The 13,868-nt window shown below is 49.0% G+C and overlaps 1 protein-coding gene across 5 annotated transcripts in view; it reads left to right on the top strand.

Moving 5' to 3' along the window:
- The window catches only part of LOC128768762 (disks large-associated protein 2), a 67,703-nt gene extending 54,210 nt beyond the window's left edge, over positions 1-13,493 (top strand). For 2 of the 5 annotated variants that reach the window (XM_053881896.1, XM_053881895.1), the window contains exons 7-13: positions 287-343; positions 2,594-2,952; positions 3,480-3,565; positions 3,632-4,038; positions 4,189-4,280; positions 6,758-6,910; positions 6,978-13,492. In XM_053881896.1, coding sequence (XP_053737871.1) covers positions 287-343; positions 2,594-2,952; positions 3,480-3,565; positions 3,632-4,038; positions 4,189-4,280; positions 6,758-6,910; positions 6,978-7,193 — 1,370 coding nt within the window. In that variant the 3' untranslated portion in view covers positions 7,194-13,492. Of the gene's footprint in view, positions 1-286; positions 344-2,593; positions 2,953-3,479; positions 3,566-3,631; positions 4,039-4,188; positions 4,281-6,757; positions 6,911-6,977 lie in introns of those variants that run through there. The other 3 variants (XM_053881894.1, XM_053881893.1, XR_008416279.1) reach the window with 3 other exon arrangements.
- Positions 13,494-13,868: the final 375 nt, after the last annotated feature.

The raw sequence follows: 13,868 nt of genomic DNA, 5'->3' as shown, positions 1-13,868 counted from the left end.
CTGACATCTTGTCCATCATGGCGTCGACCGGAAGTGCTTGCCGAGACACAGGTCTTTGCATGCCCAGACAGAAACACAGATGGGCTCACGTGACCCCAGCATTTGAAAGCCCCATCATCTGTGTTTCTCTCTCGGAGCCTGGAGGCAGAGACGTGTACAGAGAAGCGCATCTTTAGTGAGTCTGAAATGCCTTGGGCCAGGAGCTGTGTTGTCCACTGACTCTACTGTCTTGTGTGTCCCTCCTCTCCTGCCGGCTCTGCTGACTGCTGTTGCTTGCTTCTTCCAGGGATTCAGTTTCGGCTCCCGACCTCCTGCAGCGTAGACCGCGTTCACCCGCCGCCAGGTACCTCACTCATGAGCAGCAGCTGACAACAGACACGACAGCAGCATGTGACCTCCACTGGTAGCAGCCCTCGAGTCACACCTTCATCATGACCCTCACTGTCCTCCTCCTCCTCCTCTTCATCTCCAGTGTTCTTGGTCTCCCCTCTCCTGTCCTCCCTCACTTCATCCTCACTCTTCCCTCCGACACTCTCATCTTGTCCTTTCTCCCCTCACTACCTTCATCTCGGACTCTCCTGACTCTGACTCCTGAGTTGCTTTTGCCCCTGCTGTGCAGCCTCAGGCCATGCCCTCTCTTTCCTTGCTAGCTGGGGGCGCTCTGCGCAAAATGACCTTAGTTCTCACCTGAGATATGAACTGATGGCTGTCACAGAATGTGGCGTTTCACAGCCAAAAGTAAACATGGCAGAGTGTTATCATGTTTATTTTCACTTCACTTCGTCTGGAGACAGAGTTCGCAGTGTGAAAAGCCCCTCGACATCATGGCAGTGACCACGACTGTGCTGTGAAGCTCTGGTGTCACAGTGGTCTCCACCCTGCCTGCACTCGCTTCTTCTCCTCTTCCATATCTGACCATGACTCTGACAGACTCCAGCAACTTGAACCAACCTTGAACTTAGATCAGAATACACTGCCTTTATTCTTCCCACAGTTTAGAACCACCAGGACAATGTGAGATATCCAAAAAAACGTCAATTTCAAAGTGCTTTTTTATGGATAATTTTCTATGAAATGAATCACAGTCAGTGTGTGCTCTGACCTCCAGTCAGTTAACTTCTTCTCCCTGTCAAAAAAACATGTCCGCCACTTCCTACACCACTTTAATATCCTCAAAAAAAACGTTTTGTGCATTTGAATCGGATATTTCAAGGTCAGGCAGCGCTAGTATACGACAGCTTGACACAGGAAAGGTGAACGAGTCCATGAAAGATGAACCCCAGACGATTGAAAACTGCTGTTTGGAAACCATCCTGAATGTAGCGGGTCTCTACAATAGAAATGTGTAAACAGAGGGTGTTTGATACTGAAGCCGTTCGCGGGTCTGTTGACTCGACTGCCCTGCAAACACTCACACACAAAGTGAGGCCGGACTGACGGCACAGATAACTGGATTAATGGAGTCTGTATTCACGACACGGCTGGTCTTTAGCTCAGTGAGCTATACATTTATATGTATATATATGTATGTTATGGATATGGCTATAGTGATACACCACTATGTGGCAGGTGAGAGACGGAATCGTCAGGATCACAATGAGAAAGTTAGAAAGTGTGAATGTTGTTCAGGAGCGAGGCATCTGTCTGGAGAGAATCCAAACTTGTTGGAAGGCGGAGACTGGACTGAGCAGTGGAAGTTGACTAGAAAGCGAATGGATTGAATGTAAAAATAGCAAGTGCGGAGCTCTGCCTGAGTCACTGGCTCTTCTCAACCTGGGACCCGCCCACTGTGTCTTGCTTGAGCTGCAGGACCTGGCAGTGGGAAGCGTCTGCCACTGGATTCTGTCTCTCAGAGAAGTAGTCTCCGGAGGGTTTCACTGGACGCCGTGCTAGTCGGCGCTGTTGTCGCAGCTAGTTTGGAGCGAGCGCTCTGTGATGTCATAGTGATGGAGGCACCTGGTATCATCTGCTGAGAGCAGCTCACAAACATCATGGCTCAGTTCCAATTCCTTCCTCAATCTTTAACCTCAACCCTCAAAACATTGGGTTAAGGAACATTTTGTTTCTTAGAAGTGGGACACTCCTGAATGCTGCCTCCATTAACAAAGAAAATGCTTCTGTTTCTCTTCTGTTTTTGATACTTCGCAAAGGATTCTGGGTATTTCTCTTGAGTTCCTCGAGACTGATCTTCACGTTACCTAAGAATTGGGACTTGCTCCTCGCGAGAAGGCACATTTTTTGAGGGTTGAGGTTGAGCATTAAAGAAGGAGTCGGAACGCACGCCATTTCTTTTTGCACGATCACCATGGTCTCTGAGATTTCCGCCTCACCCCGAACCATCCTGCTTGCTCACAGTCATTGCATTCGACACCCAGGAACGTTCACGTCTCAGGTCACCTCAGTTCAGGGGTTCATTTTGAAGTCTTTACCGTCCAGCTGCCGCACAGCGACGGCTCCCCTGCACCCTCACCGCGACCACGCTGTGTTTACTCGCAGAACTGCGACAGCTTTTGCCACATTCCCATTGCCATGCTTCTCTTTTGATTTGACTCTTGTTTTGCTTCTTCTCTGTCATCGTGCTCGTGCTTTCCAGCGGTATCATACCCGTCTAGTCACAAGAAGACCCCACCTCCCGTGCCCCCTCGCGCCACCACCAAGCCTCTTATCTCTGTGACAGCCCAGAGCAGCACAGAGTCCACCCAAGATGCCTACCAAGAGGGGAGGCGTCCACGAGGGGGTCTGTGGACCACAGACAGCCTCGGCCGCCCCATCTACAGCTCCATGGACAGCCTGGACAGCACCAAGGCCGTCACCATGGCCATGGAGTCGGCGGCCAGCAAGAGGCACGCGTCCCTGGGCAGCCACAGCTCCATTCAGACGTGCGACAAAGCCGTGCTGGTGTCCAAGGCTGAGGAGTACCTCAAAACCCCACGCTCCTCCATTGGAATCCAGGTAGGCCACTCACTCTCACCGCTGCTGTTGGGAATATCCAGGGTCCAGTCATAAAAAGGAGCGTCTCGGAGCAAAGCCTTTGAGGCGACCACTGGCTGCTCCCTGCTTGCTCACGTGAGATAAGTGAACCCTCTGAGCGCCACAGTCGACGGCCAACACTTAAACAAGGCACGCTGCAAATACAGAGTCGAACGTCCAACCAGTGCATCCAAGCAGACTCCGGCAACTTGGATCTCAGTCATGCTTGTGGCCGTGTTTTCTATCACTGTTTTGCAGTACAGTAAATGGAGTCTGAAGAGCGCCCCCTGCTCAAGAAGTGGAGGGAGGCTGAGGTTACGATACATCGTAGGCGGTTTAGTCATGGTCATAGTCACAAATCAATAGTTTTTTTAGGTAGTGTAAAGTTTTACAAATGGACTTTTCATTTATGGCTATGACTCCGACCTTTGTTTCCTGGTTTCACGATAACCTCTGAATGACCGAGAGGACCGAACAATCCTTAAACGGGGTCTGTTTGTGTTCCCCAGGTGGAAAACGTGACGGACTCAGAGACGGAACACAAAGGACTTCCCCAGTTTCATTCCATTGGCATCCAAGTGGAGGATAAAAAACGGTGTGTTGGCAGTCGTCGATGTCGGACTGAAACCTTCGTCTGGAGTAATGTCCGACGTCTCTCCAGCCACGGCAGGTTCAAGCGCTCCAACAGCGTGACCACCGCGGTGCAGGCGGACATGGAGCTGGAGGGATTTCCCTCCATGGAGGACAAGGGTCTGCAGTTTGGAGGCGGCTTCGGCCGCCACTCTGAGCCCAGCACGCCGACGCAGTACGGGGCGATCAGAACTGTTCGCACGCAGGGTTTGTTCAGTTACAGGGAAGACTACCGGCCGTCCAGCCGGCCGTCCAGCCCGCAGCCCGAGCCCTGGCTGGTGGAGCCCAGCCTGGAGAGCACGGAGACGGGACGGGTGTCTCCGCTGCGGAGGGACGGCAGCTGGTTCATGCAGCTCCTTCACAACGAGACCAAGCGCATGGAGGGATGGTGCAAGGAGATGGAGGGAGAGGCGGAGGAGCACGACCTGTCCGAGGAGAGTGAGTGTGAACAACCCTTATCGCTCGGCGTTGACTGGCTTCTACAGCTGCAGCGCTGGGATGTAAAACTGCACGTTCAGCGTCGTTGTCAGGATGCGGCGGGAAGTCAAGTGTGGGAGGAGCTAAGACCTGTCCATTTGTGTCCACCAGTCTTGGGCAAGATCCGGAGCGCAGTGGGAAGTGCTCAGCTGCTGATGTCTCAGAAGTTCCAACAGTTCTACTGGCTGTGTCAGCAGAACATGGTGAGTGATCTGTTCTACTGCACCTCTGATCCAGGACTGAGCTTCGGCATTTTCCCTAACACTGAATAACAATGGCCGCCGTTGCAGCTCCATTCAGATTTTGCTCACTCACTTCCGTCCAGTGAGCAGCATCTGTACAGAATGGTGGCTCCGCCCCCTTTTGGATGATTTTCAGGAACCCCTTCTGTTCCGACGTCCTTTTTATGGGGCGGGGCTGCCAGATCCTCACATTTCATCTCCATCGTCTCTGTTGGCAGAGCGGCGGGCGCGCGGGAGAAAACGGCGCCATTTCAGCGCTTTAAAGGTCAATAAAAGGCCCGTGATGTCATGGGTTTGATGTGACAAGGCTCCACATTGTTGCCAGCATGACGCTCTTGAGACTATAAAACTGAGGGAGGCTCCGAGAGACAGGGAGAGCACTCAGCTGGAGCATCTGTCTTTAACCTCTTTGATGAAAGTTCCCACTCTGGACGTTTGCTAAAGTTTCAGATTCAGGTGCATCTGACTCACACAAAACAGCAGCGGATTCGCTCGATTCCGTCTTAAGACGACGCCTGAGAAAGGCTGCTCATCTGGCTCTGTGAAATGAAGGATTATTTCTCGGGCGATATACGCAGCGTTCCGAATGTCACGCTCAGACCGGCGAGTGTCGCGAGTGATCGCCGCTTCCTGCAGTCTCATGAGCAGGGAAAACTCTCTGTGCTCCGTCAAGTGCTGGTGTTTTAAATATCGTATTGAATCGTAGCCTTGACGCCTTTTAACGCGCATGTGCTGCAGGATGCAAACTTTACATGACTGACTGAAAAACACCTCCACAGTAGACACAAGCGAGCTGCGAGGGGCTTCGTCCGATCACATGTGACCGGCAATGATCGGCATTCACCGATCGATCATGTCGAGATCAGCCTTTCATAATCGGTGGCTGATCGATTGGAGCATCCCTAGTAAAAATCCATATATTGGCTGCGTCGTTGTATAAGCCGCAGGGTTCAGACAGCAAGCAGCTTATAGTCCGAAAATACGGTAACTTCCGTTTTAATGTAACATCTCAGTCTGTAGGTCTGAGAGCATCTCAGTCGGATGTCTGGTCCGTCCTTGGCTGAGGTTACGCGAAGCCATCGCTACAGTTGTCGGATGAATTAGCAGCCGTTTGACTTTCTTCTGGTAAGAAAACCGGACCTAACCGGCTGGAAAAATAGCGGTTACAACCCAATGGGACCTGGAACACTCATTGGAAACACAGCATACTGGCACCGGTTGCACAGCACACAGCTTCTATTGCGCCGTAGAGAAGAGAGACTTCAAACATCTTGGACCTGCTCCACCTGCCACACGATCGGTGGGGAGCAGTGTCCGTGAGACCTGACTGAAACAACGAAAGGAGAATTCCAATAGGAGGCTGGTCCGTTGACGCAGCAGCACCGCGGCTTGAATGAGCTCACTGAGTGGGAATAATGGACCGTGAGCACGTGCCGCCGTTTAGCGCTCACTGGAAACTCATATGTCCTCTGACGCCGAGGACTCACAGAGTCAGCATCTGTTAGCGGCGGATACCGCGGCGTCACGACTGTTTGGAGGGAGACGGCAGACGCGACTCCTCACGATTCTGAGCCTGTTGTTGGTTCCGAGCGCGGGACTCACCTATGTGAGCTCTCTATCTCTTCACCCAGATAATGCAATGATAAATGAGGCCTCACATGGGCTGTGACAAGTTTTAGATTGGCCTCCAGCTCTTGATGTGACTCGCTCGGATTCTCTGCTGGAGCTGGGAGGAACTGCATCATCTTCTAAAATAAGCTCCTCTCGTCGGAGACATCGCAGGCCTTCTGCTTGCTTTCGGAGCCACTGTGAGTGTGTGTGTGTGAGTCACGGTGTCTGTCATGCTTCACACTTGGCAGAAACAAAAACCCGCACCATCTTCCTCAGAATATAGTTTAACACTTGCCCATGAGTCAGGAGCAGATCTCTCCAAAAGTATTCTGTGGCCGTGAATACGCAAATGAGCGCTCCACACGAAGGACACATTCGGACTGAGCTCTGTGAGTCGCTCACCGCAGCACGTAACAGACGACGACGAAGTGACGTCCAAACATATCACATATTTAATGTGAACCTCGCAGCAAATTAGCACCAAAGCTACACAGTAAAACTACTCCAGAGTCATGTGATTTGTGATGTGAGTTTTGGCAAACTTTACTGAATTGTAGTTGAGCGTGACTCACTTGCTACTTTTTAACTGGGAACAGCCCGGTCACATGGCCCTGGACTCACCCACAACATGAACAGGGCCCTTTAACTGAAACATTTACATAAAATGTCAAGAGTTAGTCACACAGAGCAACTGACACGAGTCAAGTGAGAGACTCGTGCCGAGGCACCGGCCCCGGCCCCGGCTTCACTCAGGCTCGGAGCTGGAGGCGCATCACCATCTAATGGCTCTGAGCGCGGCGCTGACTTGAGCTGCCCTGCCTCACCAGGACCCCAGTGCCATGCCCAGACCCACCTCTCAGGACCTGGCCGGGTTCTGGGACCTCCTGCAGCTGTCTGTAGACGACGTCACTGCCAAGTTCGATGAGCTGCAGCAGATCAAGAGCAACCAGTGGCAGCTGCTGGAGGCCCAGGAGGAGAAGGTGGGAACACTGCCGCCTGGCGGCCGCCTCGCTCTTTGCTAACCCCAACTCCCCCCGCCTCCCGCAGGAGCCCAAGTGGCCGCCCCCGCTGGCCAAGCGAGCGGCCCGGGGCCGCGGCGGGGTGATGCGGGAGCGCTCCCTGGACCTGCAGGACCGCCAGCGCCAGGAGGCGCGCCGGCGCCTCATGGCTGCCAAGCGGGCGGCGTCCTTCAGACAGAACTCTGCCACGGAGAGAGCGGACAGCATCGAGATCTACATCCCGGAGGCTCAAACCAGGCTCTGAGCCTTCATCCTCATCACCCTCATCAGCGATTCGTAGCAGGTCTCAACTCTGCGCCATTCCCCAGCTTTGTTCAGGACCGGACTGCGGCGTTTACACCCACGTGTCTCAGTCAACATCAGCTGGTCACCGTCGCGTGACTCCACCTCTCTCATCATCAGCCGTCGCTGAAGCGTCTGACGCACCTGAAACAGGCCAATGTCGACGCGTGAATTCCCCCGCCTCATTGACACGCCACTCGCGGATCGAGCGGAGACTCGGTTCAGCTCCCTGGAAGCAACTCGTGGCGTCTTCCAGGCAGCCGCCGCCGAGTCTCCTCCACCCCCTCAGACCCTCCTGCTGCACGGCAGGGCCACTCTGAAGGACTGTCTGCAGCCAGAGGTGAGCGAACCCAACAGCGCGTTTTTGCACCTTAAAAAAAATATATTCCTGTTTGTATTTCCAAGGGAAATGTAGTTTATGAAGCTCATGTGATGATGTTGCAGTTGAATTGCAAGAGGAGAAGCGGAACATTTGCTACAGAGTGACATGTTTCTAGACTCACCCGAAGACAACTGCAGAAACCAATATTAGTAAGAGAAATTATTTTACAGGCCGTTCGGCGTTTGTTATTTTGAGCCGCACGACGAGGAAAACACTGGTGCAGAAGACACTTTAATATGTAGTCAATGGTGCTGCTTTCTACACTGTTGTCTTTCAGCCAGTTGTACTCACCTTTTTAAACGCTCAACATGGTGCCCATCGTCTCGGTGGCCACTGTAGGAAGGACCATCTTTGCAATGCTCTCGCCCGCCCTGCTGGACATGAGGAGAAAGTTGGAAGGCGGAATTTGCCAAAACGTCAGACAAGTGTCTCTTTCACACTTCAGAGGAGCGCGAGGTTAGGAGCCATCCCTCCTGCAGATAATCCTAATAATAGTGGTGTCAGGGAGCACTACATCCGAACCTTTATTTCCAGCCATGCACGAACGTGGCTTCATATTGCGATGACCTCATTTCCGGAACTCACTCGATTTCACTCTCTGCCCTAAAGTCCGACTGAAACCTCCCGTCACTAAACCAAGACTCTAGCGGACTGAAAATAAGGACACTTTGTATGAGAGTTCATGAATGAGGGTCGCAACACGAGCGATGATCTGAGCTGCACAAGCATCGGAGGTCTACATGCTGATCTGGGCTGCAGTGGGACCTCGAAACCAGGGTCTAGCTCCAGAAGCTGTTGGACTCATAACAAGCAGCGGTGGGCTGATGAGGCTTCATGAAACAGCGTCCTCACGTTCGGAGGCCACTCGAGGGCCCTGTCTGCCTAAAAAACTGTCAGTGAAACCTCGCATCAATGTTGAACCAACACTGCCCTCTAGTGGGCTCTGAAAACACTGTTTCATGAAGCCTCACCAGCCCGTCAACCATTTTCCTTTAAGTTACAATATAAAGTGACTCAATCTTTTTCAAAATTCAACCCAAATGTTCCAACAAAAGTGAAACCCCAAAGCATTTAATGGGCTCCCTGCATGTGCAGCATAGCTATGAGGGTTTGTCTGACTCAGTCCCAGAACACTAGAAAGAAACTTGGCGTTGGGAACAGACAGTGATGCTTCGTTGCATCTGGGATCTGGATCCAGGAGTCTTCTGAAGGTCCAGAGAGAGCTGCAGTGTGGGCAAGTCACGACACGCTACTGCCACCTGCTGTCCTGCTCTACGTGCGGTCGATGATATTTCAAATGCTAAGGGGGCGCTGTTAAACTCCAGACTCTGGATTTGGTTCCAGGGTTCTCCTCAGCGCGTTAGCAACACAGGGGCCACCTACACTGGGGGTGTGTCTGGGAAAACACCCAACACCCAGTGAAGCATGACTCACAACATCAGCTCTCTGCCAGAGCAGCAGGGCTCCGCCTTTTAAGGTAGGCTGTAAAGGTGGACTGTTAAAGATGAACAGGAAGCTCTGTCCAGAAGCCGGTTGCTAACATCCACCAAACTAGCACCTCTGAAGGACCCATAGATGACCAGACCTTTTTCACTTACATGCACTTCCACAGTCGATAAAGGGCCACAATTCTGCCTCTGATCCACCAATGTTGACCTACTTTTTTATTTTTAACTCAACATGAACCCAGAAAAGCACTCAGAGGGTGCAGACCTCCACTGAGCCGCTCCCAATATTATTGCCCTCTATATAACCAGACAGTGTTTTTAGCAGTTGGTATATTGTAGATAGTAAGGAGCTCAGTCAGACAGCAGGGGGCAGCAGCATTTCTCCAAATCACATGATGACTTTGGGAGAGTTGTGCTGTGGACCTGCTGTAATTTTGTTGAGGCAAAAAGATCAAGCTCCAGTTCTAATAAGGCGCAGACTCGAGGATGATTCTGTGTCCCAACATGGCTACCGTGGTTAGCCCTAGATCATCTCAGAGAACCCTGGTCACTGAGTAAGCCGTCATCTTTCTCCGAGGCCATAGGCTTCAGCGTGAACTCGGCAAGCTGCTGCAAACATTCTGCCGATCGGTGTTGCGCTCCGTGATGACGGGACGAGACTGACCATCACAGGTGCCTTACAGCGTGACGCTCATGTTACGAACGTTGGTGAAAAGGGTCTAAAGTCACGGTTCAGAAGTGACTGCGAATATAAACAAGGGCTGGAAAAAGAGTTGGACTGCAGAGTTTCACTTCGTACATCCGAGTCACTGACCAACTCCAGCACAAAATCCCGTCAGAGGAGGGAGGTCCCGATAGGTGGCGCGAATTTCAAACAACAATCGGATCGTGGCGCTGTGATACGGCAAAAGCCCGACGAGACTTAGCGGTGCAATATTGCGACAGATTTACCTCACGTTTGTTTCGTGCTGTCGGAGGAGTTGCAGTCACGGTCGTGAACTATGCAGCTTCTTCCCAAGGGCTGCGACTTCCGAGGCACATCGGCAAAAAAAAGGCGACGTCCAAATAGCTCCGAGTTCCACGAGCAAAAAAGGAAGTAGATCATCGTTCATCTGCGAAACCTAGACGACAGATTAAAGATCGGGCTGGGCGATCACGGCCAAAATGAAAATCTCCATTAATAGAAGCAGAAACCTTTGGCCTGACCATGGAGCCATCACTCTGCTTCCCATGAGAAGGATGTTTCTCTGAGAGTTAGATGACAATTCACTGACTCTCACGCCGTCCTGGACCAGCGGCTTTGCTAGCGTGGCTGCCATATTTGTTCTTTCACGGCCTCCCCCATCTTGCCAGTGGCGACTCTCGCGTTTGATTGGTTGACGCGGCATGGCAGAACGTTGTTATCGATGTGGTGTCTGACACTGTTGTACTGAGGATAATTGTATCCTGACTCAACTCAAAGACAAATTCTAAACTAGCATTAGCCTCTGAGGTCAGGTGAGACAAAACCCAAATTTGCCTCTCAAAATGCAGGAAATACAGGGTTCAAATTTCGATATTTCCTGCCGCCCCCCCATATATATATCTATATATTCACCAGATACAGAATCTGAAATCCTAGCTACAAGTCTGTCTTGTTTCCTAACTCATCCAGACTGAACAGTCAGAGGGGGAACCCAAAGAAAATGGCCGTTTCAGGCTGGAAACGTGTTTTTTCCCGTTAATCGCCCAGCCCGAAGTAGGAAGATTCGGTAGCTACAACCTGACAATGTTAAAGAAACGAATCCTGCTCATGACGATTTATCTTGTTGCGTTTGAATACACACTTTGCTCTTCAGTACTACAGAAATTGGATCTTGCAATTCAACATATCCGACCTACATTAGCTCCATGGCGTCTCCTATTGACTGGACAGCACAAAGCTTCGGTTGAAACTCAGTGCAGGTGCTAAAATCTCCTTCCACCACATGGGGTCACTCACTCACGGCAAAATCTCCGTTTCCACCCTGGATTCTGACTGAAGTATTTTCTCCTTGTTTGTGACACAGTTGCACTGCAAAGATGTCTTTCTAGCCTTTGACTCTCTCTTCTCATAAAGCACAGCCGTCAGCAGCAGCTGTCATTCTGCAGGAACTCTCCGAGCAATAAGCTGATTTCAAACCATTTCCGTTCCACCACAGCTCGAGTTTTCATTCACAGAAAGGAGGGAAATAGAAGATTTAACGCTTATTTCGCTTTACTTCACAAAGATTCTGTCATGTATTTTATGAAGACATATATTTAATCCATGTCAGGAATGTGAATATATATATGAGACGAACTAAAGTACTTTTTCTTGCATTTGTAACTGACAATTCGAGCAGCAAAAAGTAGTCGACTGTAGTCGCGTATTGAGTGAGTCGGCACGTGACAATGTCATCGCTCTCTGCAGAAAGCTTTGAAAGCACGAGTCCGTTTCATCAAAGGACACATCAAAGGACACAAAGCTTTTACACCTCATTCTGAGCAATTGAAATTCAAATATAAAAAATTCAAAGTACAACAACAACAAGTTGTTTAACAAGTGTTTTACAGCTTTTAACATATTTGTTTTCTCTCGGAAAATATGATTTACAACCCTACACTCAGACATGTTGGTGTGTCCGTCGCCGGCGTGCACTTCGTACGCGGACTAGTCAACTCGTCGCTGGTCTACTAGTCTAGTGGATAGTGAAAAGGTGAAATATTGCTGATGCAGGGAGACGATGACTTTTCGCAGGCACCTCACTGTGGTGAACGCATCATCGTACAGGATGACATCCGTCACTGGACAGTCACAGGCCTCCCCTCGCCTCCCCTGTCGCATCTGAACGTCAAGCAGTGAAGGGCTGATGAGGCTTCGTGAACCACTGTCCTCACGGTCGGTGCCCACTAGGGGGCCCTGAAATCGCCCTGAAATCTGAGGAACTGAACAACTGCGTCATAGAAACCTCACATCAATGCTAAACCTAGACTGCCCTCTAGTGGGCTCTGAAAACATGGACACTGGTTCATGAAGCCTCACCAGCGCATCACTACGTATCAGTCGGGCTCCATTAACTCTTCAGCCACCAGAGTTTTTCAGTGAAATATGAGATAAAGGCGTAATGTAAATGTGAAAGGACCAAGTCTTTTGACCCCAAACCTGCGAGAGAAACACGGCCACTGGTGTCGCTCAGACTGCAGTGACAGCCACCTGCCTGTGTCACTGTGCCACTTCAGAGGGTCAACCACTCTTTTTTTGCACGACTGAACCCGCTGCTGCTATCAGTGAAAGACAGAGTCCACTCTCAGCTCCACGTTCAAACTAATCTTCCAGACGACGGTCACGTCAGCCTTGAGACGCCTCCACTGCTTCCACTAACACACAGCGTTCTATGAGGAGAGAGAGTCTCAATATTGCTTTTCTTTGGTGGAGAAATGTGTCTCGTGTTCGTAGAAAACAAAAAGCCACTTGTGGGTCTTGGATTGTGACGAGAGAAACGCTGGTTTTCAGTTATAGATTTAAAAAAAAAAACAAAGAAAAAAACAACTATTTTCACTTCTTAGAGATATCAATAATGAAGATAAATATAATGCCAAATATACAGTATTTGTACACAAGTATACATATATAAATATATATATATATATATAATATATATTCCTCATTTTATTGGAATTATTTGAGGCTCAGTTCTTTTGTCCTTCACCTTATTTTCTGAAGCTCTTCAGCTCGCATGCAGGATCGTGGAAATGAATGTATTATTTAGTGTTTCATCGCTGTTCAGATATGAGCAGCCTTCTAATGATCGGTTTGTGTTTGCAAGGAGAAATTTCATTTACCCACTTCTTTGGCTTCTTTATCTAATATACACTTTTTTTTTTTTAAGAGACGGAACTGGTTGACCATGTTTCTGCTTCCTCCGTGTGCTTCGGTATACTTTGCCTCTTCTGAGTTCTGCTGTCGGACATCTGTTGTAAATAATTATGCAAATTAAACTTCTTTTTTGGGAAGAAAACCGAGTTGCTGTGAGACGATGGTTTATTTTGTGTTGGCTTTAATCTGAATCTGAAGCGAGAGTTTGGAAATGTCTACAGTGGGTTCGATGACTGGGACTCATTTCCACAAACTTTAAATTACGTGTGGGAAAAAAAAACTTCCGGTTGTATGTTGAAATTACTTGTATTTATGTGTCATCTTGTTCGCATGAGATAATTATTACGTTCGACAAGAAAAAAAACGTATTGTACGACATTATTATTATGTTCGTACAAGAACGTAATAAAAAACATGTCCATAAGAGATTATTAATACGTTCGAACAAAAAAAAACACGTTCCGACAAGAAAAAAACGTATTTGTACAGGATAATTATGTTCTTACAAGAAAAGAAACACGTTCGTAAGAAATTATTATTACATTCTTATGAAAAAAATACGTCCCCACGAGAAAAAAACATATGTATATGAGATAATTATTATGTTCGTACGAGAAAAAAAACGTATTTGTACAGGATAATTATGTTCTTACAAGAAAAGAAACACGTTCGTAAGAAATTATTACATTCTTATGAAAAAAATACGTCCCCACGAGAAAAAAACATATGTATATGAGATAATTATTATGTTCGTACGAGAAAAAAAACGTATTTGTACAAGATAATTATGTTCGTACAAGAAAAGAAACACGTTCTTACAAAAAAAAAAACGCCCCACGAGAAAAAAACATACGTGTATGAGATAACTATGTTCGTACGAGAAAAAAAACATGTTTGTGCGAGAAAAAAAACGTATTTGTACGAGATTAT

This window comes from Synchiropus splendidus, chromosome 12, assembly GCF_027744825.2.
Source record: "Synchiropus splendidus isolate RoL2022-P1 chromosome 12, RoL_Sspl_1.0, whole genome shotgun sequence".
Classification (NCBI taxonomy): domain Eukaryota; kingdom Metazoa; phylum Chordata; class Actinopteri; order Syngnathiformes; family Callionymidae; genus Synchiropus; species Synchiropus splendidus.
This window is presented reverse-complemented; position numbering and strand designations above follow the sequence as displayed.